The 27,401-nt window shown below is 42.6% G+C and overlaps 2 protein-coding genes across 3 annotated transcripts; both read left to right on the forward strand.

Annotated features, from left to right (window-relative positions):
* Nucleotides 1–110: 110 nt before the first annotated feature.
* On the forward strand, nucleotides 111–5,447 carry SMG8 (SMG8 nonsense mediated mRNA decay factor). The gene is made up of 4 exons (XM_065694312.1): nucleotides 111–1,824; nucleotides 2,448–2,593; nucleotides 2,992–3,867; nucleotides 4,995–5,447. The coding sequence occupies exons 1-4, from the start codon at nucleotides 129–131 to the stop codon at nucleotides 5,190–5,192; spliced, it is 2,916 nt and encodes a 971-aa protein (XP_065550384.1). The 5' UTR covers nucleotides 111–128; the 3' UTR covers nucleotides 5,193–5,447.
* Nucleotides 5,448–6,704: 1,257 nt separating this feature from the next.
* GDPD1 (glycerophosphodiester phosphodiesterase domain containing 1) lies at nucleotides 6,705–27,149 on the forward strand. 2 transcript variants are annotated; one of them, XM_065694313.1, is made up of 10 exons: nucleotides 6,705–6,944; nucleotides 11,267–11,309; nucleotides 15,301–15,436; nucleotides 16,102–16,147; nucleotides 17,401–17,519; nucleotides 18,658–18,747; nucleotides 19,805–19,938; nucleotides 20,605–20,664; nucleotides 21,494–21,545; nucleotides 22,102–27,149. In XM_065694313.1, the coding sequence occupies exons 1-10, from the start codon at nucleotides 6,809–6,811 to the stop codon at nucleotides 22,222–22,224; spliced, it is 939 nt and encodes a 312-aa protein (XP_065550385.1). In that variant the 5' UTR covers nucleotides 6,705–6,808; the 3' UTR covers nucleotides 22,225–27,149. The 2 variants fall into 2 exon arrangements, with proteins under 2 accessions (XP_065550385.1, XP_065550386.1); XM_065694314.1 differs by lacking the exon at nucleotides 6,705–6,944 and adding an exon at nucleotides 6,989–7,259.
* Nucleotides 27,150–27,401: the final 252 nt, after the last annotated feature.

The raw sequence follows: 27,401 nt of genomic DNA on the forward strand, positions 1-27,401 counted from the left end.
TCTGCCCCGGTCTCCGCTGAGCACCGCGCCGGGCCCCCCGCACCGGCTGAGTCCCACCCCCGAGGCGCGTCGCGCATGCGCGGGCCGGGGCGCCACCGTTTCCGGGCGGGTGCTGCCGGAGCGGGGCCATGCCGCTGGCGGGCGGGCTGCCCGGCGGGGCGGGGGCTATGGCGGTGGCAGCGGCGGTGGGGCCCATGAGCCTGCGGGACCTGCTGCTGGCCGCCACGGCCGCCGCCGAGGGCAGCGGCGGCGATGAGGAGGTGTGCGTGGTGGGCATCTTCGGGAAGACGGCGCTGCAGCTGTGCTCGGAGAAGGAGGCCCTGGTGAACACCGTGTGCGACCGGCAGGTCTTCCCCCTCTTCGATGAGGAGGATGACCCCGACCTGGCGGACGGCGTCCTGGGGGAGGAGGTGGACCCGGCCACCAAGGACTACAACCAGCTGCAGGCCTACTACAGCCAGGAGAACCGGGTGCTGTTCCTGGTGCTCACCAGCATCTGTGACACGCGGCAGCTGCTGCGGGCGTGCGGGGACCTGGCGGCGGCCGAAAGCAGGGAGACGGGGCCCGGCCACCCCTCCGGTGGCCCCTCCCCGCTGTCCCACGCTGAGGCCCACGAGTTCTGGAAGCACCAGGAGAAGCTGCACTGCCTGAGCCTCCTCTACCTCTTCTCTGTCTGCCACATCCTGCTGCTGGTGCACCCCACCTGCTCCTTCGACATCACCTATGATCGCGTCTTCAGGGCGCTGGATGGGCTGCGGCAGAAGGTCCTGCCCTCCATGAAGGCTGCCATCAAAGACTGCCCGATTGGCAAGGAATGGAAGCTCAACTGCAGGCCCTGCCCTCCACGCCTCCTCTTCCTCTTCCAGCTCAACGGAGCCCTCAAGGTGGATCCCCTCCCAAGCAGGGGCCAGGACCCCTGTGGTCACCTGGAAAAGCCACCCCCCAAGAAGCACTCCCCTAAGAGGAGGCTGCAGCACGCTCTGGAGGATCAGATCTACCGCATCTTCCGCAAGAGCAGGGTGTTAACCAACCAGAGCATCAACTGCCTGTTCACTGTGCCTGCTAACCAGGCGTTTGTGTACATTGTGGCTGGTGGGGTCCTGGATGGAGATGATCCGGTGGCCATGCTTCTTGACCAACTCAGGAACAACTGCACCATGAGAGAGACTGACTCGCTGCTGGCTCCCACCCTGTCAGGACCCAGGAGGTATCAGATGATGCGGCACGGCAGGCAGCAGCTCTCCTTCCATGCAGAGAGCAGCAGCTCCAGCTCCTCTGGGCAGCTTGTGGACTGCACCCTTAAGGAGTTCTTGTGGCAGCACGTGGAGCTGGTGCTCAGCAAGAAAGGCTTCGATGATAGTGTGGGAAGGAACCCGCAGCCCTCTCACTTCGAGCTCCCAACCTACCAGAAGTGGGCTGCTGCAGCTTTAAAACTGTATGAAGTGACCATTGAAGGCAAAGATGATGACCCGACCGCTGGGGAACTGAGCTCAAAAATCATGGGTAGCATCAAAGTCTTGGAAGGCTATTTAGATATAGACACCAAATTCTCTGAAAACCGTTGCCAGAAAGCTCTCCCCATGGCCCACAGCGCCTATCAGTCCAATCTGCCCCACAACTACACCATGACAGTCCACAAGAACCAGCTGGCACAGGCCTTGCGTGTGTACAGCCAGCATGCCCGTGGACCGGCCTTTCATAAGTATGCCATGCAGCTGAATGAGGACTGCTACAAGTTCTGGAGCAACGGGCATCAACTCTGCGAAGAGCGAAGTTTAACTGACCAACACTGCGTGCATAAGTTTCATCTGCTCCCAAAAGCAGGTAAAGAAGCTCCCTGGGGTTTCATGGTTTAATTTTATATCTGCTTTAAAATATTTTAGGCTGAAACGCTGACTCTGCATGTTATGGAAGGTGAAAGCGTGGCAGCTATAGTGTCGTCTTACAGTGGGATTAATTGCAGCAAAGCTGTTGCACAGGTTTCTTTTATGTTGAGTAATGTTTAGGAGCAAGTCCACTGGCAGTAGTAATTTGGATTTTAGTAGTAACTCTGATTCCATTTTGCTAATTAGAAGCATTACACTGTAGTCCTCCTAACAGCAGATGTGTAAGAGAACAAAAGTTCACTAGGAAGTATAAGTAACCCCCCTTAAATAGCTTGACTGATACCAGTCAAGGAGTAGAAATTGTCTGATACATATTCATTGCAGAGAGGAGTATTTATGCCTTTTATGAAAAGACTGTAAAACCAAAGAAAGTTCAGTTTAATGGTATAACCTAGACTGGAACTTGTATTAGAAGTGAGAAAGGAATGTGTTGCTTGACAAACTGGCATTGCTGGCAAATAATTATGTATATAGCAAGGAGGAAGCAGTGGATGAAGGGAACTAAAGAATCTCTAGAAACTGGAAGCAATTCACCTGGGGTTTGATTGATTTTGCTTTTAGGGGAAAAGCCAGAAGCAGACAGAAATCCTCCAGTTCTGTACCACAACAGCCGGGCTCGTTCCACTGGTGCCTGTAACTGTGGAAGGAAACAAGCTCCACGGGACGATCCCTTTGATATCAAAGCAGCTAATTATGACTTCTACCAGGTAACTATTAGGTCCCTATTTTTGCTTCAAGCAGTGCTTTTGCTTCATTGACGAAGTCTGTATTCTGAAGTGACTACATGTAAGTTTCTCTTAACCTTATCAGCTTGTAGATGTTGCTTGGGGAAGATATTTCTGGGAGATTTTTGCATGATGGGCTGACCAGAGCAGGCAGTTCCAGTCTTCGCCAGTGCATGTACACAGGAGCATCTATTTACACATCAAGCGTGTTGGTTCATGTGAATTTTAAGTTCATTTTGTCTGTGGGCTGCATTCCCATCGCTGCTTTGGTTGTTACATAGCACAGATCTCTTGAATCTTGTAGCTGCTGCATGTTATGACTGAAGCTCCCACATCTCAAAGTGAAAGATGGAAAGTTAACCATGTTTTCTTTCTCATAGCTGCTGGAAGAAAAATGCTGTGGGAAACTGGAGCACATCAATTTTCCTGTATTCCAGCCAAGCACACCTGATCCGGCGCCTGCTCGGGATGAGTCGTCACCTGCCCCTCCAGAAGGCGAGATTGAGAAACTCAAGGAAAAAGAACCTCAGACTCAGGGGGAAAGCACAGGCCTGAGCTTAGCCCTCAGCCTGGGACAGTCGACGGGCAGCTTGGGCACTTACCCGCCCGATGCCCAGGGTGGAGGGGACAACACAGAAAATCATGGGCAGAGTGGGGACTCCAAAAGTGAGAAAAGGCCGAGTCTGGTCGATCGCCAGGCCTCCACTGTTGAGTACCTCCCTGGGATGCTCCACTCCAATTGCCCCAAAGGCCTTTTGCCCAAGTTCTCCAGCTGGTCACTGGTTAAGTTGGGGCCTGCTAAGGCTTATAACTTCCACACAGGCTTAGATCAACAAGGCTTTATCCCAGGAACAAATTATTTAATGCCTTGGGACATTGTCATCAGGACAAGAACTGAAGATGAAGGGGACTTAGATACCAATTCCTGGCCTGCACCTAACAAGGCTGTTCCTGGAAAAAGAAGTGCGGTTGTGATGGGAAGGGGAAGACGGAGAGATGACATAGCTCGAGCTTTTGTAGGATTTGAATATGAAGATGCACGTGGAAGGAGGTTCATGTGTTCAGGGCCTGATAAGGTCATGAAAGTGATGGGAGGGGGGCCAAAGGAATCTGCCATCAAAGCCCTCAATTCTGACATGCCACTGTACATCCTGTCCTCGACGCAGGGACGGGGACTGAAGCCACATTACGCTCAGTTCATGAGGCTCTTTGTGGTGGTTCCTGATGCTCCACTGCAGATTACACTAACGCCTCAGGTAAGACACTAAAGAGGGAATCTGGTGAGTGCAGACAGGGTTGATTGGTGCAGCATTAATTGCAGGACTGGAAAGCACTAGCATGGTAGGCGAAGGGTGTCAGAGAGGTGCTACAGGAAACTCCACCTGACTCAAAACCTACTTCAGACGAGTTCTCTTAGGCACTAGTCACCAAAAGTAGCTGTTTCATAAACAGTCTGGTTCTTTTTAAACTTCAAGATTGGTTTATGGCAGCTTTATACTTTGTGTAAAGTAAGCTTTAAAAAATGCTTTATCAAGGATGAATTGATGGCATTCCATGCTGTAATAATTGCTTCTTTTAAAAAAGGGAACAAGCGGCTAATAATAAGAATGAATATATCATTTTAGATGTCAGAGAAAAGCAGCCACTCATTGCTGAGATTGATTACTCTTAGTAACCCTTTGAATTTAGGAGGTGAAATGATGTTCGGGTTTTAATTGGATTTTTTTTTTTTTTTAAATATGTATTAAAAAAATGGAGAAAAAGCTCCATAAGAACGTGCTTTGCTGTGGAAGTTCAAGGCAGAATACTGACTGCAGCACCAGCATTTCAGTACCATTTGCAATTTATCATGTTATTGTTTGAAACTGAGGCAAGCACTGAAGGTTCAGTTTGTGCTGATACTTTGCTCTTCATTCCCAGCTTACACCTGTAGGACAGCTTTTGACTTCTAAGGGAGTGTTTTTATTACAAATATCTGTGATGCTATGTGGTGTGGCTTTCGCACATCAGTTTCTCATGTGAATAAGACTTTCTGAAGCTTTTAATGTGAATTATACAAAAGCCCTATTAAATGTTGCTGAAGTCCTTGAAAATTCCCATTGGTTTAGAGGGTGGTAACAGCTTGGGGATGGATAACTGTGGTGCAGTATTGAAATCCAATGTTAACACCTTAAGAGGCGAACGGCTTGTGTTTGTATTGGGGATCTCTTAGGATGTAATCTGCAGCCTTAAATTTGACATCTTTGCTGTGGTAAAACTGGCAATGGAGTCTCACAATAACGGCACAATGGTTTCCTGGAGGATTTTTTGTTATTTTGTTTGCTTTTTTTGTTTTAATTCTAATGATATTTCATTATCTGCTCACGCTTCCTTTTCATTTCAGGTTCAACCAGGGCCACCACCTTGCCCTGTGTTCTACCCTGAGAAGCAGGAGATAACCCTCCCATCTGACGGACTGTGGGTTCTGAGGTTTCCTTATGCGTACGTTACAGAACGTGGCCCCTGCTTTCCTCCCAAAGAAAGCCAACAACTAATGAGTTACAAAGTTCTCCGAGGAATACTGAAAGCGGTTACACAATAGCAATTATTCTGGTGGATTGGGTTTTGTTTGAAAAGACTATCTTCAACCCAAATGGATTTTGATTCATGTCTGTTACCCAACAGCTATCGCTGCAGTCTTGTGAGGGCTGCTGTATTTTGCTGGAACACGGTTGGAAGTAAGGTCTGATATCAAAGCAGAGGAAGGAATCAGACACATGGGAATTTTCCATTTATTAAATTTTCATATGTAAAAAAAATAAAAGCTGGTTGGCAATGTGCTGGGCCTGTACTACCACGTTTTGAGAATTGTGCTTTTCTCCATTCTGTCCTTCTAGACACACAGGAATATTTAAGAATGAGCATTGCCTGAAATCAAGTTTCCTTTGTCATACTGAGCCAATAATGAGCTGAATCTTTCATCTTTTCCTAAACAAGCTATTTCTGTGTAAATAATAGATGCTTTTAATGTGGGTTGCCTTTGATCTTGTCTTAAATTAAAGGGATTTCAGTTCTGATTTGTATTAATACCAAAGTCAGAAACTGGGCTTACCTCTATGAAGGTGAGATATTTTACTGTATTTGTATTCACAGATCAGATTTTGTTAAAAGGCCAACTTAATATTTTGGAATGTCGGATCTCTTTGGAAACTAAACCTGCTGGTATGGAATGATGGAAAACATAGAGCTTGTTCTTTGTAAGCAACCGCAGCTTAATTGTCAGTCTAGCTTGACTTGCAGTGATGAAACAGACTTCTTGCGAAAGGACAGCTCTGGCCTCGTTTCAGTCTCAGATTGAGGGAGTTTGGTTTCCAGATGCGCTGAGAGGCGGCGAGCTTTGCACGGCACCTTTGGTGCCAAAACGTTAATCATGGTCAATCAACCCCTAACATTTAGTTGAGGTAAGATGCATTAGTGCCAGTAGCTGCAGGTGGAGGCCTAACTGAATTTCACAGAATCCCAAGGGTTGGAAGGGACCTAAAAAGATCATCTAGTCCAACCCCCCTGCAAGAGCAGGGTAACCTACAGTACATCACACAGGAACTTGTCCAGGTGGGCCTTGAATATCTCCAACGTAGGAGACTCCACAACCCCCCTGGGCAACCTGTTCCAGTGCTCTGTCATTCTCACAGTAAAAGAGTTTTTCCTGATGGTCACATGCATATATAGAATTTAATTTGCTGTAATACAGTAATTACACTGCATGACCAGAGCTGAGACCTGCTTTCTGTTCAGTACATCTCTAAGCAGCTGGGTGTGGAAAACGCCGTCGTGTATCACTGAGGACAACGGTACCTCATGATGCTCCTCATGAGCTCGGGGTTACCGAGCACTGCGCGGTGCTCAGGCACTGAGAAGCGCTGCAGAGAACGGGCTCTCCGAGGGACGCGGCCATGCTACAGGGAAAGCGAGACGGGGAATGCCCGCGTGCAGCTGGAAATGGCTGGCGGCGCTCGCTAACCGCTTTTACCAGGGACACCGGCACACGGCCCCGCCGCCCCCCTCACGGCCGAGCCGCCGACGGGGAGGCCAGGGGTCCGTGCGCCTGCGCACTCGGGGCGGCGGTGCGGCTGCGCGGCAGCCTCGCGGAGAGCCGGGTGCGCGGTGGGGCGAGGCGGGCCGGGCTGGCAGCGGGACGCCGCCGGCGAGAGGCGCAGGATGTCGGCGGCGCTCTACGTGCTCTCCACGCTGGGCGGATACGTCCTCACCTCGGCGCTGCTCCTCAAGTGTCCGGGGCTGCTCCACCGGCCCAAGCGGCAGCGCTTCCGTTGCCGGCACATCTCCCACCGCGGCGGTGAGTGACGGGATGCGGGGGGGGGGCGGCAGTCTGCCCGCTGCGGCCCCAGGGCGCTGCTTCCCGCCCCGCTCTGAGGTGGGCTGAGGGCCCCCGCGGCTCCCCGCTGCCTCAGTGCGGGCGGGCGCTGCGGAGCCCTGCGGAGGGTGCTGAGGGGCCCCTGGGCGCTGCCCGCCGCGGGCTCCCTGCAGACCTTCCTCCCGCAGCCTAATTTTAGGAGCCACCTGCTGAGCAGAGCTTGGTTTCAGGGCTGAATCCGTCTGCGAACGCGGAACGCGTCAGCCGAAAGCCGCTTGTGTTACGTGGGTCTCAGACGTACGTATTCTTTGCTTTAATGGTTCCGTACCGTGGCATTTCTCCTAATGCGAGAGGTGACTGACTGCCGCTTAAACCAGGTACCAAAGGTGGCTGTTCTTGCCTCTAAACTCCCGTTTGCTTTGCTTTCTGATTTCAGTAGCAGCGCAGTTTGCCGTGACTTTGTTCTTGTCCCTTGCAGTTGCAGACAGCTTAAATGGTTCAGTGCTGTGGTGAATCCCATCCCGTTCTGAGAGTTTTGTCTCCTCCATGCAGCTTGTGCCAAGGCCTTGTGGGTGGGCTGCTTGCATCTGTCTAAAATGGTTTTAAAGTTTCTTCTACCTTTTCCTACGTAATGGGAGGAAAAAAATACCGGAATTTGTATTTTCCTGCTCTGTGAAGATCAGTTCCGCGCTTTCCCCTTCTGCCTCATTTACTTTGTGAAAAATCACTTTTCTAGTGAGCATGGGAGATACATCGGATGCCGAGTTTAACCAGTTTTCAGTGTCACATCTCATGCTGTGTTCGATCACATTTGTAGCCAATGGTCCTTAAGTACTGCCTGGAATTATCAAAATACAAAAGCTAGAGCTCATCTCTTACAGATTTTATTACCCACATTTATTTTGTTTGTACCTCAGATTAAGTTTTGTTGTAACTCTAGCAAAAAATGCACCTTTTGCTTTGGGGTGCATGTATTTGCTGTTTCCTGGTGTTTTTTCATTCCATGAACGAAGGTTCTCAGTTTTGATTGTTACCTGTTTGTTTGTTAATGTGCCAGCTATTTAAAAACTTGCAGATGACTTTGGAGCTTGCTTTTGTTTTCACTTCTTTGCAGTGACCTTACTTAAGATAATACAGCCCTGAGCCTGGAGAGGAAGTGTTTTGACTAGTTGCACCATTAGAACAACAGGAAAGCCTTACTCAGTAGGAGGATTATTCATTATTTGTTCAAAGTCCACAGCCTTTGAGTTGTTCTGTGCCTGTGTAGTGTGAAATACACCTGTAGTGGAGGTACAACCCTTAGCATTTGGGCAGCTTGCTGGCTGTTGGGTACTGTGAGACTGAAGATCACTTACTCTCTACTCTCTGTAGTGTTTACCTTATAACTTAGATTCCTGTGGGGCTTAAGTTCTCATCAAGCTTTAGTCATGCTGTAGCTTTAGACGCAGTGTGAGGTTGCCTATTGCATTACTCCTATTAACTTAGTATATCAAGGTAACGCTTAACTTGTTTGGCTTTTTCTGTTCTGAAGTTTAAGTCTGTGGGTTTTGAGTTCGCTTCTATCTTCGCACAGGAATGTTCTTATGTTGGTTTATAGCTCATCAGTGCAAGCATCCCTGAATTATTTCTTCACTTCTGTATAATTTTAGAATTAGTCACTTCTGAGAACAGTAATGAGGTCTTGATGTTCTGTGTTAAGAGTCCTCTGCCAATGCCGGCTTCATGGATTGGGTTACAGGGTCTTTGAGGCAAGGTAGCATGATGATTTTTACAGAGTCACAGAAGAGTTGATATTAGAAGGGACCCCTGGAGATCATCTCATCCGACCAGACCAAGGGTGACTACAGCAGGTTGTTCACAACCTTGTCAAGTTAGGTTTTGAATACATCCAAGGATGGAAGCTCCACAGCCTCTCTGGGCAGCCTGTTCCAGAGTTTGATCACTCTTGCAATAAAAAAGGGTTTTTTCTTATGTTTATAAACTGTGCTTCCTGTATTTCGATTTGTTCCTGTTGCCTCTTGTCCTTTCCCTGGGCACCACAGAGGAAAGTCTGGCGCAGTCTTCTTTACTTCTTCCCATCTGGTAGTTATACACAAATATCCTCCAAAGCTTCTCTTCTCTAGGCTAAACAATTCCAGCACTCGCAGCCTCTCGCTGTATGCAAGAATCTTTTATTCCTGAATTTTCACAGCATCCCTTATTTTCTATGGACTTGTACAAGTAGATCCGTGTCTGCCTTGTACTTTGGAGCCCAGAACTGGGCATATCATTCTAGGTGTGATTTCACTGGTGCTGAGTAGAGGACAACAGTCACCTCCCTTGACCTGCTGGCAGTATTCTTCCTAACAGTCTGTTTTGCTTACATCGGGGGAAGAACCCTCCTTGAGTCAGTGCTTGACATTGACTTCATCTTGTCCTATGGTAGTGCTTTCAAAGTTAGAATATATAATCATAATTTTTTGATGTTACATTTTGGCTCATAGGATGCTGAAGTTTGCTGGGGAAGGTGATTTCTGTGTGGGAAATGCAACAACATAAGTGGATGAGGCATGGATCTGGAGGTGCATTTAAGTACCTGTCAGAAGCCCTTTGGTCAGCCCAGCCTTTTCATTTTCTAAGGAGGAAAAATGATTTAGCACATCAAATCACTCGCTTGTCTTAGTTCCCTTTTCTGAGTGTGGTTTGTGGAAGCCATGTTTCTAACCTAGAATTCCTGTTTCAGGTATCTCTCAACTTTTTTCCTCATTTTCACAGAACTCTACAAGTCAGGCTTTTTGTTACCAACTGGTTTGACTGGCCATACCTACCTCCCTAACATGTGACTTGTCAAATCAGTCACTTTTGAGTTGTATTTTTGGGACTTTCTGCCCAGGAATGTTGGGATACTGTTGGTTTGTTCACAAACTGAAGGCTGACTCAGGATTTTTTCACCTCTCTTACTTGGCAGGATGCATGGGCTGAGTTGTCACAATTGATAAGTTATCAATCTTTATTGCAGTTAACTGACCATCCAAGTCCTGTGCAGGTTTTCTCCATCTGTTAGGCATTCATCAAAGTATACAACGGGATTCTCATGCTCTGCTCTATCCCCCAGTCACTTTTGCCAGTTGGCTTATTCCCAGTTCTGCCCTCAAATTCCATAAAATATCAGTGAACGCCTGATCACAGAAGCTGCTGTGGATTTACTGTATTGGTTCATGATAAACAACACAGATTGTGTCATTACAAGTCAGTTATGTCTTTTGTTGTCTGAACTTGCCAATGCAAGCTCACCTGATAATAACAATATTAAATTGCTAGTTGTGCCTGCATAGAATTGCATCGTTTTCATTAAGTAACTAAGCACGGACTTGTGTAAGGATGTACTGATGAGGCCTCATTAATAGACAAAGCCTTAATTGGAGCTTTTATAATTGTTGTTTACAAAGTCTGTCATTCATCACTGTCAATGAGTGCTTAAAATTTGCATCGATATCCTCATTGGTACGTGGATCTTCCTGAAGTTGGATTTCAGTACATGATACTGCCAGTTTTTTTGAGGGAGGGAGAAGGCACAAACAAGCTTTTCCACTCCCTAACCAGGCTGACTTTCAAAGATTTTTATGTTGAGAATGATGGCTTAAAGAGTTTACTCCTGCCTGAGAGAAAATGCTTGTGCCTTCATTTCTTAACTGGAGTTGATGTGTGTTTTATTTCTTGTGTACAAGGCCTCCTTTTGCCAGCAGCACAAGCCTTCACTGGCAGATTTGTGCTGTTTCAAGATGTATGCTTACACTGAGAAAGGAGGTTGTTGCCCCTTTGAGCATCAACTGGGTCACACGTTTAGGGAATATCAGCTTTAGAGAGTCTTGGGCACTTTTTTCTTTCCCTTTTGTTTTGGGTTGGGTGTGTTTTTTTCTTTCTTTCCTCTTGTCACCTTTCCTTGTGTTACTTCAGAGTTAGTGGGAGTAGGCATTTTGCATATACTTTTACAATGCCTGTGGAGCATATTATTATGGCCAAATACAGTGCCTTTAAGTAAAAATGGTATCCAACCTCTGGTAAAACAAGCCAAGACACATTTTGTTACACAAATCCAAGCTAACAGTATTCTCCCCCTTCCCTTCAGGAAGTCCTGTCTCTTGGGTCTCCCCAGTAGGTTGGTGGCAACAAGGATTTCTGACTCTAGCTTCATACTACCTCCAAATATTTCCTCAAAATATGCATATTTTATTTATTATTAAAAAAAAAAAATATGTATTTGCACTGGGATTGAGGGGAGGAAAAGGAATTTTCATGTGTTTTAGTTTTTGTTACTTTTGTAGGTGCTGGAGAAAACCTGGAAAACACGATGGCAGCCTTTCACCAGTGAGTACAAACGGAACTAATAATGCCTAAGTCAGCGGTGTTCTCTCTGTTTGCAGTGAGTGAAGCAATCAATGAAGATATGACTTCAGTTGTTTGGGGTGCAGTGTCCTCTTTCTGAAAGTCATCTCTCCTGTGGGTGACTTCTGTGGATTGCTAAATATCACTCCAATTTAAACAGGAAGGAATTAGGGTATTGCAAAATTTGAGTTGCACCCGGTAACATGGTAGACTGGCCATTTGAAATAAAACCCCTGAGGCCTGATTCCTCCTGTGTTAAATAAAACATGAAGCAATACTGCTTACGTGTTTAATGGTCATTACTTCTATTAATTTATGTATCATTATAAAGTTATTTTTTGTAACCAAAAGCTGTTTTTTCTAGATGCATTGATGTTTCACAAAAGGTATTTCAGATCATATCCTAGGCCAATTAGCATATTAGCTAATTAGCATATAAGGTTGGATTTCAGGAAGTCTGAATCTGTTGACTGCTGTTATGGCTGTAAGAAATCCTCTGTAAATCTATTAAAAATGTTTGTGTTCTGTTTTTTTCCCTTTATATGTATGTGAAGTGAAAGCCTTTTATCTAGGCATTTAAAATGGAGCTTGTACTGGAAAGCCTTTTAAGTCCCCAGAGTTTAAGTAGTGAATTCTAACAAGGTTCTCAAAGGCATTTCAAAAGGAAGCATATCTAAAACTCTAGCTGCCAGTAAGAAGTGACCAAAATTACTTAGGCTTCTTTTTGTTTTGATTGTTTTGGGCTTTTTTTAAATTTGCTTTTTGCTAAGTAGCCTCATCAGTTTGCACATTTCCTTGCGGGCTGAGGAGTGCCAGCTTTCCCAACTGAACAGTGCTATTGAAAGCACTGCAGTATTTTCTGTCTCCATGGAAGCTTAGCATACTTTTGTGTTTTAGTTTGTTGGGGTTTTTTTCCTGCTGATCTGCCTTTTCTCAAGTCTGCTACTGAAAGTGTGTTTTTTCTGTTTCTGCTTTTTAACCATTTCTTAATTTTCATTTAGTATCATACTGGTTTTAAATGTGTGGGGCTCTTGCAAAGTGAGTTACACCATAGCTTATTTTTATCTCATTCCCAGAAGTGAGCTGTAGTACTTGGAGTAAGGACTGTGCTAGGAGTCAGATAATGTTTTGTGGTAATACAGACATTGGTCTGACTCTCCTCTAACCATTCTAATTATTTATAATTATTACAGTGGTAACAAATGTGGTGAGGTCTGCTTTTTGAACTCATCACAACTGCTGATGTCAAAGTTACTTTGAGATCGGTTGGATAAAGGCATTGTACTCCTGCAGAAAGCAGAGTCAGAGCAATTACTGCATTAGGCAGTAGAAAGTCTTCTGGCTTCCTCTGTCAAGGGGTAAAGGCTTTGTCCTTCCTATCTCCACTGATAAGCTACCAGAAGGAACTGGGAAGAAAATAGGTGATCTGCATGGTGAAAAATTAACCTAGATTGGCTCAGATGTCTCGTATGAGCTTATCCATCATTTTTATGCATCAGATTTTGCATGAAGCCTGCAAGAGCTGTTTCTGCAGGTTTGGACACACAGCCATGTTTGACTGGTGATGTAGTTGAATCCAAAAGAGGATGCTTGTCTGCAGCATAAGACCTACCCCCTTGGTTTTGCCTTGTTGACAGTAACCTAAGTATTGACAAGCACATAGTTTTATTTATGCTATTTACTTTTTAACAGCAATTGGAGAATATTTAATACTGTTGCATGACAACGAAAAAATTATTATAGTAGTACATAAAGCATACGAAAGGAGAGGCCTTAGTGGTAATTTCAACCTCTAACTAGCTTAATTTATAAATATTCTGGGAAGCAATTATAAGCTTTTTGTACCAAAGGCAGTACTCCTTTGTTTTTTCATGGTAAAATGACTAATAGATGTTTTCTGGGGGGCTGCAATCATGTTATATTGCATTTAAATGCTGCTGTGGTGGGTTTAGATTTTAAAATAACTGATCTTAAGCTAAGAGAGACACTTTGCGTCTAAAAGTATTTGGGGATCTGGCATAAAAGATGTCATAAGGATTCATTTACTAGTTTAATAGTCCCTAATAGAGCCATGTACTTTAGCATTGTCTTGACAGGAAGCTGCTAAGTAAACTCTCCAGGTATTTTCCTACTGTATTTCCTTTTCTTTTATGAACATACTTTAGAGAGAAAGCTTTAAACACTGTAGCTACAGGAATAAAAGCATGAGATCAACTTAGTATTTATAAACTCTATACATTGTGCTACATTGTGCTACATTATGCGTCGCCTAGTGGAATTTAATTTGCAAACTAAGGCTTTTCTTAGATAGTTTCTGGTATGTCATTTTACTTGAAAACAGTTGGAGTTAAACACAAGCGCAAAGAGCTCAATCATCTTAATTTGCAAATGGGAGTCTGCTTCACAGCTTTTGTTCTAGAGCAGTTGGATCTGAATCCAACACATTCTTCTGAATCTGGAGAGATCTGGAGTCTTCTCTGGAGTCCTGTAGATTGATGTGTTATTACAGAGCTGCAGAACAAACTGGTTTCCAGCTGAAAAGACTCGGCACTTTAAGGGAGCTTATTTAGCAGCAAGCTGCTAGTAAGAGCCTGGCAAATTCCCAGATTTGTTAACAAGGAAAGTTGTTGTTCTTGTTTTTCCATGTAGCATCACTCCTGAATTTCTTAAGCAGTAATATTTCTGATAAATTTGGTTGGTTAATTAATAATACATGGTACTAGCTGGGAACATCTACAGATTTGGCAGATCTCCTGCAGTGTGTTTGGAGATGCTGTTCCTCAGGAGGCAAAATTACACGGAACAGGCTGTGTATCTTTCATGTGTAATAGGATTTTGTTCCTCTCCTAATTCTAAATTAGTGGCACTGGAAAACAGTTAATAAATTGGTTTTAATTTGACAACTGTCTTCTTGGTCATTATCCCAGCTGGACCAGAAATTGTGTTAAGCACTTAAAGGAGTATGTTCAATTTTATTATGTTTTTTTGTTTTGCTTTGCTATTGCATTTGTGAATGTTTGGGGCGCATCTGTACTTAAGGAAAAGGCTGCTAGTGAAGTCACAGAGCTTTGAGTCTTGTATAAACTGTATTCTCAGATGTTACAGGTTTGTTCGTAGGTGGTTAAAAAGGAATAGCCTGGTGTTTTGAGGGAAGTGTTCATGCTTCAGGTCAGGACTTTCAGCTGTCTGCTGGGACCTTCTGAGTATCTTTTCTAAGGAAATGAGCACTTCAGTTCTTGTTATTAGTTCTTCTCTAGTGTGAGGTTTCCTGTACTTATTTTTCATCATTATTACTGCTTTCTACTTTCTTTACACTTATGAGCTAAGCTTTGATAGAGTGGATTTGGAATTGGATTGGAATAGATAGAACTCTTCAGAGCAGCAGATTGGAACAGGAATAGATTTTTTTTTCCTTTGAAAAATATGACTGGCTTCTAGTGGTTTGTATTTTTTTTAAATTTAATATTACAGATTTCTCATTAAAGTATTAATTTTTTTAAATGTCATTTTGCCAGCCAAAATCCCCATTGCTAATTTCCTGATTAACTTAAGTAAAAAAGGGCTTTCACATCCCTGTCACTTGTTGTCTATGCTTCCCACAAAATTGATTGTTTTTTTAAGAGCTGTCTTCTTCCAGTGGTCCTGATAAACACCACTCAAAATTATATTAGAAGTCAGTTTCTGAATCCTGAGGTGGTAAGCTGCAATCGACAGCTACTTTATTTCTATGGAAGATGAAGCCAAAGCTTAAATTCTGTCTCTGATTCATGATACCTTGTTTGTTCTTGCATCAGCTTTCTCACTGCAGCAGTTATTTGCTTCTCGCTTTGTAGCAAGATGGTGAGGAATCATTGCATCATAAAGCATCCAAAGTAATTCCAGTGGGATTAGTTTGGTGGAATAACATGGATGTGTTAGGTTTGGATCTTTACCAAATACATGTGTGGTTCAAGGCAAGCTTCTTCGCTTCCAGTGCGGTTAATATAGGAACAGACATGTTGGAGCTGGATTGTCACCTGACAAAAGATGAGCAAGTGGTTGTGTCCCATGATGAGAACTTGAAGCGATCAACAGGAGTTGATGTCAACATATCTGACCTCAAATACTCTGTAAGTTGAAGAAAAAAACGGTAGTGCTAGATGGTATTTAAAAATGTGTTTGTGGAGTGACTGGGGTGGCAGGAAGCTCGTGTGCATGTATGTCTAATATCCAAAATCTGAGAAGATTCATCCTGTCTTACTGAAAGAACAAGTTAACTTGGCTCCATGTGTAGTCAGGGGATCACACCCAGCACATTTCCAGAGGGTAACTCCTTCCAGGAGCAGGCTGAAGACCTGTCTGGAGGTAGGGCCTGCTTTGCTGTACTGATGGCAAAGGCAGCTTAATCAACAAGCTCCTTTTCATGTGACCAGCTTTTTAGTGGGACAATGGGCAGGTGAATCCCACCTGCATTTACTATTTTAAAAGTCTGTTTTACAGAACTGTCTTTCTATCTGATATTGAAATGGAATTATCAGAATTTTCAGACAAGTATCTGGAAATGTTTTGACTTACTCAGCTACAGGTAGCACAAGTCTAAGAATGCCAGATAGTTCGAGTAAGAATAAACACAGTCATAAAATAAGTTACTGTATGGGCAAGAAGATTTTAAAAAAGGTTTTGTCTTTAAAGGTAACTTACATGGCTTATGAATATTTTATTTTGTCTTTTTCAAAAAAATGGATGATTACATTCCCACATTTGAATTAGTGTTCCATTTCCCTTTAATTTTAAGGAACTGCCACCATATCTCTGCAAGCTGGATGTCACCTTTCAGAAAGGTAAGTTTTTGTCTCCTGCTGTTTCAGTTTACAGTAACTAAGTTTCTATTATTGTAGTGTGGCAATTTCAAATTGGCAAAGGGAAAAGAGGATTTGCTTCTATCAGTATCTTGATAAGAGAAGTTTTAAAGGGAAAATACAGTCCTAGGTTTAGAAACCAAAATAGATTTTTTTTTTTTCCACATCACTTGGCAGTGATGAAGTTTAAGATGTCATGTATCTCTTCTGTAAACGTTTCAGCTGTTTGCTTGTCTACTTCTTGCAACTGCTTTCTCGTTCCCTTGTGAATTCTCCAGAAGGTGCTGATTGAAAATTTGTTGTTCTGAAAAACGAAGAGAAGGTAGAAGAGAGTTTCTTTACCATATAAGTGTCATTGTGCTGATGTACTCTGGGACTGAAGTACTACAACATGTCAGATAATACAGATGTCTTCAGAAGATAAATGAAAAGAGCAGTAATTACTGTATGTACGACAAAATTCAGTACCAGTATTGCTGCAAGAGAAGAAAACGTATTAAAAAACATAACCTCTTCTGAAAACTGATTTGTGGGATTGTAATTTGAATAAAGCACACAGACTAAAATTGAGAACATTGCCATCTAGAAAAGGCTACTGGAGATGATAGTAAATGTATTTGCTTGAGGGGGTTTGTGCCTGTCTTGTATAACCCTTCAAGATTTCAGTTGCCCAGCAAGCAAATTTAGTGTTAAACTTTTCTGTTCAAAATTGCAAAATACTTAAAATACAAAGAAGTAGCAAGAGCCTTCAGGTAATTTGTTAGAGCCATAAGCAGTTTCATACAATAAAGTTTGGGGGTTTTGCCTTCTGTTCCTTTTACTGATGGTGCTTCTCCAGTAAATTTTCCTAGAAGAAAAAGTTCTTGTCATTTTGTCGCATTCCATATTAATCTCATTGCATTTGGTATGTGGTAACTGAGCCCATGTTTGCTATTTGAGGATTTTAACGATGCCTGCACACCTACTGTTGCTAAATTATGAATTTCACAAAGTTAAAACCTAAATGTGCAGTATGCTCAGGGCATTTTCATTATGGAAATGAGCTTGTCATAATGAATTACAGCTGAGTGAAGTAAATTCCTTTTTTTTTTTTTTTTAAATTGTTTAGAAACATGCTAAATCTAGGAACTATATACTTTTTCAAATGTTAAGATAACTGGCACTCTGACGTCTCAGCTTTTATCTGCGGTATATTAAAAATGGCCACAGCAGTGACAATTTTCTTGTTTTCCCAGAATGTCACTGTGAGGGAAAAGATAACCGTATTCCACTCCTGAAAGAGGTGTTTGAGGCATTTCCACAAACTCCTGTCAACATTGACATCAAAGTGAACAACAATGTGTTGATCAAAAAGGTACATGAAAATCCACGCTGAACTGAGACTGAATGTCATGTAATGATGTTGAAATTCCAAAGAAGTTTCTTAGTTTCTTGGATTAATGGCAGTCTGTGCTCTTGGGCTGCCTCATCCTTCACGTGTTAGATCTTGCTCCATGTATGAAGTGATCTCGTGCATGATATCTAGCAAGCAGCTCTTTACTGACCCTTTATATTGACATGATGCTACACTGCTAGAGACACATTTGGTTTGTACTTCATGTGAAGGCTCTTGCTTGCCACAGCAGCATAAAACCACAGTGTCAGTGTAAAGATAAGTGCTCATCACAGAAAAGGAGATCTGCTTTCCATCAGATACTGTTTTGCCATTGAGTTTCCTTAAGTTCTCCAGGGGGCTTTTTGTAATGCCCTGGCTGCATTTGAGGTAGAGTTAGTTTTCTTCCTGCTACAATGCCCTGTTTTAGCTTTAGTATGAGAATAGTGTTGATAATACACCGATGATTTAGTTGTTGTTAAGAAGTGCTTACCTGAAGTCAAGAACTTTGTCGTTTCTCATGCTCTGCCAGTGAGTAGGGGCAGAAGAAGCCAGGAGAGAGCACAGCCAGGACACCTGACCCGAATTAGCCAACGGGATATTCCATACCACATCATGCCGTGCCCAGTATAGAAACTTGGGGAGGTGATTGGGTGGGAGCCACTGGTCACTGTTCGAGGACATGCTGGGCATTGGTCAGCGGGTGGTGAGCAGTTGTAGTGTGTATTACTTGTTTTCTCTTGGGGTTTATTCCCCTCTCTTTATTTGTTATGTTTTACAACTGTTCTCTCAACCCAGATTCTTTTGCCTTTTATTCTGGTTCTCCTCCCCATCCCACTGGTTTGCTGAGGGGAGTGAGTGAGCAGCTGCATGATACTTAGCTGCTGATGGGGATTAAACCATGGCATTTAGGTATAATGGTCTTTCCTTTTATCCGCTGACCTGATCACTTGTTTCTTTCCAGTCAAAGCAGCACAATCCTCTTAAGATAGGAAAAGGTATAGAAGAACTATTGTTAATGACTTGCATAGTTGGAAAGCAGGAAGTAGAGTTTCCATTAAGTAATGCTGCACATAATTTCAGTGAATACATCTGAGGGTTCTGCTTTTTTATGTTGCAGGTTTCTGAGCTGGTGAGTCAGTATAAGCGAGAGCATTTGACAGTATGGGGGAATGTGAATTACGAGGTTGTATCAAAGTGTCTTAAGGAGGTAAGACCGGGTCCAGCTGAGCTTCATTCTTGCTTGTTACTGTGTGGTGACAAAATGTACAGCAAAGCACCCTGTAAATCAATATTTAGTCAGCTATGCCTGACTTTCTAGATGTGATGGGAAATTTTGTACTTAGATATATTCTGCTTACTGTGCTGTTAGGATAAATCAAACACAGTTAACATCCATATTAAGCTTAATCATGTTTTATTCTTGTTCTGTAAGATACAGGGAAGCATGATTTTATGCCAGGAACTGTTACAGGATGGTTTGCACATCATTCATCTGCTACAAAAGCAATTTTTCTAAGGATTGCTTATTGTCCGTTTCTTTTTATGAAAATAATGGATGTGGCCACTAGCTGACACACAGTTACATTGGTATAAAGCTGGTTTACAGCTGTAGATGTTATTTCTTTCTGGTTTATTTCTTTTATTTCTTTTTTGAGGAAGCGTACCATTTAGAATTAAATTAAAACTTTGTTTAGTCCAAAGGAGTTCCGTACCTGAGTGAAACTGATCTAGTTGAGGGTATGGATATTGTTCTAATTTATCTATTCAGGACAACACACCATTTCTTACCTGAAAAGCACTTATATTTGTTCATTTTTGTAACATCAATACCCAGATATTTTAGTTCATAAACCGGCATCTTTAAAATGTGTTGTGATGCAAGTTGATGTGGTTTCAAACTGTAACAAGTCCTGTGCTAAAGCATATCCTCTTCTTTGTGATAGTACTTGTCTGACAGAGAACGTGTAGTGTCGTGCAGTCTGGAAAGATGATGAAGGCAGGTAACAAATGCAGTAGTGCAGCCAGTGAAACTTTGCCTTTTCAGGTCCCTGTTGCTCCTTCAAACTGCATAAAACTGTTGCTTGGATTACAGGTTACAAGGAAGAGTAATTTAAATTCAGTGCAAGCATGTCATAAACAGTTGGCAGCTTAATCTTTAGGTGCAAGCGCTAAACTTTAGATGTGTACTGATGAATAAATTTAATTGCAACAGACTCAACTATCTACCAAGGCAATTTAGAATCTTGCTTTTGTGGTTCCTGCAGAACGCTGATATTCCCATCATCTTCTGTTTGCAACGTGTCCTCCTGCTTCTTGGCCTGTTCTACACTGGTCTGCTGCCATTCATTCCTTTCAAGGAAGAATTCTTGGAGATTCCCATGCCTTCAATCATCCTCAAGTGAGTTTGAGTCTCTTGGTGGGTGCTGCACTGAAATGGTAGTAAAGCAAGTGAATGGTGATGCCACCTTGAACGTTGGTTTAGTCAGCATCCTTGGACTGAGGAGACTCTTTTGTTAATTTAGGCACTTCTGTATATTCCTCAGAGAAAGCTGTGGAACCCTCCTCCTCTGTAGTTAACCTGTCTCTGTCCAGCTCCAGGTTACTCACTTGTTCATGTGGGATGCCTGTGTATACCAGTGTTGCGTGTTTGCAGCATTTCCTGTGAATACTGCCTTCACACAGATTACCCTTACAACTTGCCATCTAGATAGTAATATGGAGCAGTTCCATACAAATAACTAATTCTTGCACTTTTCTCCCTCTTTGTTGAGAACAAATTAGTCTGATTAAGGCCAAGAGGCAAGTCATTAGTAGGGTAAATACAAGTTTTCACACGCTCATTTTTTATCATACTGTACTCAGAATGATGCTGAATACCCATCTCTGCTGCTTCTCTTAAATGTGGCGCATTCTCTTGTGTAACCCAATTCTAAGTCACTGTCGTAGTGAAATTGCTGTTCTAATTTGAGAAACTGCAAGATTAATTCTTCATGTTCCTTTTGCAGGAACATCTTAATATTTTAAACTGTGCCCTGGTAATCTTTTGTTTTCTCTTCCTCAACAGGCTGAAAGAACCACAGAAAGTGACAAGAAGCCAGAAATTTATTATCTGGCTAGCTGACACGTAAGCTTGTATCTGATTGCATTTTTATTTCTATTTGGCTGTATTTTAACAGTTGGCTCAAGCAACCAAGACTATTGCTATAGCTACTTGTGTTAGAATTTAATTATTTATTTTCTCAGTTTCCTCTAGCTTTTTTGTCAGTACAGGATAAATCATACCCAAATCTTACTTAGGTGTTGCTGTATGCTTTTATTTTTCATAAACTGAAATATACTGAGGTGCAATAAGTGGTCATTATTCCAACTTAGTCTATTTAGTTTGCCATTAACTGTGGTCAGCTAATTAACATGCAAGTAGATTCAGAATGCAGCTTTCATGTTTCATGGGATTGTGACTGTTTCATAATGTTGTTAGAGGAGATGCTATTTGGTTCACATGGAACACTGCATTTGAAGAATATCCATGCTTCAGAGACAACTTTGCAACACACTTTGAATGTGATTTGCAGTTAGTTTCTTCTGGCTCTTCTGTGTCTGACATCTGTCAGCTTGATTTCTGAAGTGGCCAGTAGAGTTAAAATCTCTTCTGGAAGCAAAGGGATTAATTCATCAGACATGGTGCGGGGTACATGTACAATGAAGGAGTCTACTGGATTTAATCTGCAGAAGAGTTGATACAAATATGCATAGCTAATGCAGATTTCTGGGTACTGTATTAATCAGTCTTGAGTTGCTTGAGCTAAAGGCTTTCTATAATTAGGTTTCTAATCTCTTTCGGAAAACATTGAATCTAAACGCTGTATGAAAAAAATTATTACAGAGTATCAACATGCATTGAAAATTTCATATATACTTCAAGTTCTTAAATAACATAGTTCTTCTTACTGCAGCCTGCTGATGCGGAAAGCACTTTTTGACCACCTCACTGCGCGAGGCATTCAGGTACGTTGTGGCAAGGAGAAAGGAAATGTGTTTTTGACATAGTGAGAATTTGAACCAGCTGCATATGGCCTTAAGATGGGTTTGTGTTCTCCCCAGCATGTTCTGTGTGTTGCTAGGTTATGCATTGCTTTTTGGTTTCTCAGCAATAGCTTATGCTCTTATATTTGCATTTCTGTTGTTGCAAAGCAAGAATTGTATGTTTGGAAAAAAACTCTTTAAATTTCTTTAAGATCCACACACAAACACTTCAAACTTAAACCTACAAAATCTGCTAAACTGCTTACCTGTTCTGGGCTTTTAACAAAATAATGGAATACAAATACCTGAAGTCTCTGAAAGTAATGAAATGGAGCTGGAATTGCCACTAGAAAATGCCTCCATTTGGAGGGTGAGGGAGAAGTTGGATGTGTTTGTGTGTATGTCTTTGGCATGTGTAATAATATATTGTTTTAAATATATGTGGCATCATCTCTCACATGAAAAAACTTAAGTCAAAAGTCGCCTTTTTTATTTCTTTGAGTATTTCCTGGAATAATTTGTCTTTCCCATTTTACAGGTGTATATTTGGGTACTGAATGAAGAACAAGAATACAAGAGAGCATTTGATCTAGGAGCAACTGGAGTGATGACAGACTATCCAACAAAACTTAAGGAGTTTTTACATAATTATCCAGCATAAACGAAGAAATCCAAGGAAGTTCTTGCAGATGTGAGCTAAGGATTTTCTCCATTAAAAACAAAAAGAGAGCAGCATACACAGATCACTTTGAAAGATGTAACTGGATGATCTGTTACCTTGTCGTCAGGTTGCTACCTAATATAAAGGCTGTCTATTTATTTTAAAACTTTAATTACATAGTTTACATTTGTAAATAGCTCATTTAGCAATAGCACACTTCACATATAGTGATGAATAGGAAGAAACCTGATGGATTGGATAGCTGTAGATAATTAACGTTATTTTACCTGTCACAAGTGTTCCTAAGCAGATGTCAAGACATGTCAGTTATCCCAGTTATATTCTAGTGGGCAGAAACTTAAGGAATTTCTGAAAATACTCTCTGTGTATGCATTTCTTGTGTTGCTTTTAGTTTTCAGATAACCTGTAGGGCAAAAAAGAAAACGCACAGAAGCAGAGAGCAGAATCTGTGGCTAGCCAAACAGTGTAGCCTGTGAAGTGTAGTCCATAAAGGTGGTCACTTTTTTACCAAAATGAACTCACTTGATCAATGTAGATTTACTCTATTTTTCTTAATGCTAAGAATGTTGAACTTGAGTCATAGCTATATATAGACCCATTTCTGCTGTGATGGCAATGCTGTGACTCACTGGTCAAGTTCCAAGTGTGATATTTAAGCCAGGTTTTGTATCTGACATTGACTTCTATTGCAGGGGTCTAGGTTTGCTGCTGGTTCTGACCTGCCTGTCAGGCTACTGTGGCATGGCAAAACCTGGCTTTCCAGAAAGGAAAGATTGCACTTTCTGGAGATTACACTTACTTTGAAGTAGTCTTTTCATAGAGGAAACCAATATTCTAGGACTCTTTTTGCACATCTGTAGTTCTAACATCTGTGGTCTGGATGATGGAAAGTTGGTTTTAGTGTGAGGGACCAAAGAAGACTAAGTTTGGTCAGGAGTTTCAGGAACAAATTTAAATGTTCCTATTAAATGAATTCCCCCAAAGCAGATTTATATGTATACTTATAAAAAGAGCAAGTGTCAATCTAGAGTGTGTAGATTTTAGTCTTTTCTGTCCACAAAAGAACATTAAATATTAACTAAGTTCATGTGCATGGATGTGGAAGTAACGTTACTGGCAAAAGCCAGGAAACCCCAAGTGTGATGGAATGGGGTTAGATAGGAAGGTATTTCTGGAAACTTACGTGCTGTTCTGTCCCTGTGAACAGGTGTTATGCATGTGTCAAGCAGATTTGCACCTGCAATGCCTGTGTGTTTTGGTGTTGTCATGTTAGTGGTAGGGGTTTTCAGAAGGAATTTGAATACTGTAGCTCAGTTACACATGATGACATGTATAAAGCTCAGTCATTTCATCATCAGGTACTGCTGGACAAAACTATGTTTAGTGATAGTATTTACTTTAAGGAACATTATGTGAAAATTATGGATCTTAATAATACATGCAGTAGCCAAATGCAAGAGTATATTTCCTGCAGGTTATACTCACTGTGATAAAAACTTATAAAGTAAGTAATTTCTTGTCCCTTGCTAGCTCAGATTTGGAAGGGTTTCTGTATCACTGCACTGGCTGCTCTCCCATACTTGTAATCATGGAGCACCTTTGCTTATCAGTAGGCTGGCAGTTAGAACATGAAGTCTATTTGGATGGATAATATTTGTTTCTGCATTGCAATTTCTTTCTAAGGGGTATTTCTGTGTGGATAAAGTGGAAGAAATTACTGCATTTATGATTTAAGTGAACATGTGATGATAGCAAATGAGTTAAGATTTTTGCCAGGCACAGAGGTGAGACTGACTGGTCTGTAATTCCCTGGGTCTTCCATTTTCCCCTTCTTGAAAGTGAGGGTTATATTTCCCTTTTTCCAGTCGTCGGGAACTTCACCTGACTGCCACGAGTTTTCAAATATGATGGCCAGTGGCTTAGCAACTTCATTTGCCAGCTCCTTCAGGACCCGCACATGGATTTCATCAGGTCCCATGGACTTGTGTACGTTTAGGTTTTTAAGATGGTCTCGAACCAAATCTTCTCCTACAGTGGGCCTAGGGTCTTCATTCTCACAGTCCCTGCATCTGCTTTTCAAGACTTGGGTGGTGTGGCCAGAGCCTTTGCCAGTGAAGACTGAGGCAAAGAAGTCATTGAGAACCTCAGCCTTCTCCAAACCCAGGGTAACCAGTTCTCCTGATAGCTTCTGGAGGGGCCTGTGTTGTCCCTGGTCTGTCTTTTATTTGCTACATACCTATAGAATCCCTTCCTGTTACCCTTAACATCCCTAGCCCAGTTTAATACTGGGCCTTAGCTTTCCTAACCTGGTCCCTAGCTTTCCAGACAACATCCCTGTATTTTTCCCAGGCCGCCTGTCCTTGCTTCCACCTTTTATAAGCCTCTTTTTTCCTTTGAATTTTCCTCAGCAGCTCCTTATCCTTCCAAGGAGGTCTCCTGGCCCTCTTGCTGCACTTCCTTCTAGTTGGGATGCAGCACTCCTGAGCTAGCAGTAGGTGATCCTTGAATATCAACCAACAGTCTTGGGCCCCCCTGCCCTCTAGGGCTATATCCCATGGAACCTTACTAAGCAGGTTCCTGAAGAGGCCAGAGTCTGCTCTCTTGCAGTCCAGGGCAGTGAGCTTGCTGCACGTTCTTCTCACTGTCCTGAGGATCTCGAATTCGACCATCTTGTGATTGCTGCATCCAAGGCTGCCCTGGAGCGTCACGTTTCCAGCGAGCCCTTCCCTGTGGGTTAGCACAACGTCAAGCATGGCACCTCTCCTTGCCAGCTCCTCTGTTACTTGCAGAAGGAAGTTGTCTTCCATGCAATCAAGGAACCTCCTGGATTGCTTGTGCCAGGCCATACCATCATTCCAACAGATGTCAGGGTGGTTGGAGTCCCTCACGAGAACAAGGGCCTGCGAGCGTGAGGCTTTTCCTGTCTGTAGAGCGTTTCATCTGCAGCTTCCTCCTGATCAGGCAGTCTGTAACAGATCCCCACAGTAATGTCTCCCATCGCTGTTCTCCCTTTAACCCTGACCCACAAACTCTCTGTTGACTGCTCACCTGTCCCCAGAGTTTCGTACTCTCCAGCCTATCCCTAACATAAAGGGCAGCTCCCCCTCCCCGCCTGCCAGGCCTGCCTTTTCTAAAGAGCCTGTAACCTTCCATTCCAGCACTCCAGTCATAGGAGCCATCCCACCGTGTTTCTGTGATGCCTGTTACATCATACCCCCGTAGACGTGCACACATCTCTAATTCCTCTTGTTGGTTCCCCATGCTACGGGCGTTTGTATAGAGGCATCTGAGCCGAGCTCCAAATGAAGCCGGCTCATTGGGTGATGCAGCTGGAATATCTCTACATTGCTGTGAGCGTTTATTATAGGTGCTGGCAACTGACTGGGACTGTTGCCCCCTCCCCCAGCACATCTAGTTTGAAGCCTCCTTGACCAGTCTGGCAAGTCTCCTACCAAAACCGCTCAGCGCAGCTTCACCAGCCCCCAGTAGACCTGGCCTACAAACTTGGGTCCCATGTTCAAGACACCCAAACTCCTGTCTATGGAACCACCCTTCTAACCATTTATTGACCTGGCCAACCCTCCTAGCTTTTTTAAGGTCCTCCCCTGTATCCTGGAGAATTGACGAAAAGACAATCTGAGCTCCAGAGCCCCTAACCACCTCTCCCAGGGCTCTGTAGTCCTTCTTTATGTTCTCTAGTCACACACTAGTTATAGAGTAGGCTCCGTATGAAGCTCAGGAGGTAAAAACAAAACAAACCACCAACTTTCCACCCTTTCTGTCTTAATTTGGTTTACTAGCCAGTGTGTAGCTCCAGTTAGTTCTTATGCAGTGTGGTTTTCTTCAACTGAATTTTATTGCTGTTGAATTTCCAAGACGCACACCTCTGTTTATAATTCTGGGTTTAGAGAATACTGTGAAATAGCAATTACACGTTAAAACTTTATTATCTTAGGCTAGGAAAAGCTAAATTTTAAGATACTGGTCTTGATTTCTGGACTTGATCTCTCAGGGGGGCAGGTCGTAATTTAGTTTCTCAAGTTTCCCTCATCACTGCATAAATAAACTGTTTTGCCTTATTCTGTATTGAATGACAAAACACAGTTACTGAAATTACTAACTTGTTTCTTTAATTTCATTTTAATATTTTCCCTCTTTCTCTGTAGCAGTGGTGGTGTAAACTTCTGCCTTCAAAAACGCTTAATGCATTTTCTACCACTGGTCTTCCTCAATCGGGTATCAGCTTTTGACTGTGCTGTTTATACATGACCTCACTTTGATAAGCCTGCTATTTAATATTTGAAATTTGAATGAGTCAAGTTGCATGGGAGGGAAGGGGCTCAGTGCTAGAAAGCTGCTGAATTTATTCAGTCACCCATTTGGGCTTTAGTACAAGAGCTAAGTTTAATCTCTTGAGACAGATGATGTTGCATGGATGAGGCCGTGAATCTGAGCACCAGTACACAGGGCTTAGGCCAGGATAACTGTTTGTAACAAAATAACATGGAATTGAGGTAACTGTAGAATGCTTGTTCTGTCAAATCATTGTTTTGAATATTCCAGAACTTACTGTGTGATTTCTAAACCACTTGTACAGAAAAGCATTCGTTGAGAACTTGCACAGCTGTCCAGGAGGATATTCAGTTAATTTCTCTCTCCAAGGGGAGATTCTTTTCAGGTACTTTTAACTCTTAAGTATTGTTTAACATTTACAGTGTTCTGAACCCTATTGCAAAATATTTTATGTATGAAGGATGATGCGTGTATTTCATGCACTTTTAATTTGCAGAAAGTCTTGTGGACCTCTCTAGCTCCAAAACTATGAAGTGACTTTTCTTGTAAAGAAAGATTGATGCTTTTGAAATGTGACACATTAAAACACCTTTGCTCATAAAATATCTAAAGCTGAATACTTATTGTGAATTCTTTGCCTAAAAGTATAATTTCTGAGATTATGATATTTATAGTGTAGTAACCATTGAGCTTTTGATAGTGGACTTTTATGTGGGTAGGGTTGCTGAAAAGAAGGGGATATTTTACATACTCTAAACTTTTAAGAAATGTTTGGCAATGCCATTGGTGATCTCATACAGTAATCATAGTATCTGCAACTGTGTGCAGCTAGACAAAACCTGCAGGGGACTTAAGCCTGCCTT

This window comes from Lathamus discolor, chromosome 14 (assembly GCF_037157495.1).
Source record: "Lathamus discolor isolate bLatDis1 chromosome 14, bLatDis1.hap1, whole genome shotgun sequence".
In the NCBI taxonomy this organism is placed as follows: domain Eukaryota; kingdom Metazoa; phylum Chordata; class Aves; order Psittaciformes; family Psittacidae; genus Lathamus; species Lathamus discolor.

Bases quoted from the DNA above. Each gene is read 5' to 3' on its own strand.
- SMG8 (XM_065694312.1), top strand. From the start codon at position 129: ATGCCGCTGGCGGGCGGGCTGCCCGGCGGGGCGGGGGCTATGGCGGTG. The intron at 2,594-2,991 runs GTAACTATTAGG...TCTTTCTCATAG, and splicing joins CTAATTATGACTTCTACCAG to CTGCTGGAAGAAAAATGCTG. The intron at 3,868-4,994 runs GTAAGACACTAA...TTTTCATTTCAG, and splicing joins AGATTACACTAACGCCTCAG to GTTCAACCAGGGCCACCACC.
- GDPD1 (XM_065694313.1), top strand. From the start codon at position 6,809: ATGTCGGCGGCGCTCTACGTGCTCTCCACGCTGGGCGGATACGTCCTC. The intron at 17,520-18,657 runs GTACATGAAAAT...TTTATGTTGCAG, and splicing joins ACAATGTGTTGATCAAAAAG to GTTTCTGAGCTGGTGAGTCA. The intron at 20,665-21,493 runs GTAAGCTTGTAT...TTCTTACTGCAG, and splicing joins ATTATCTGGCTAGCTGACAC to CCTGCTGATGCGGAAAGCAC.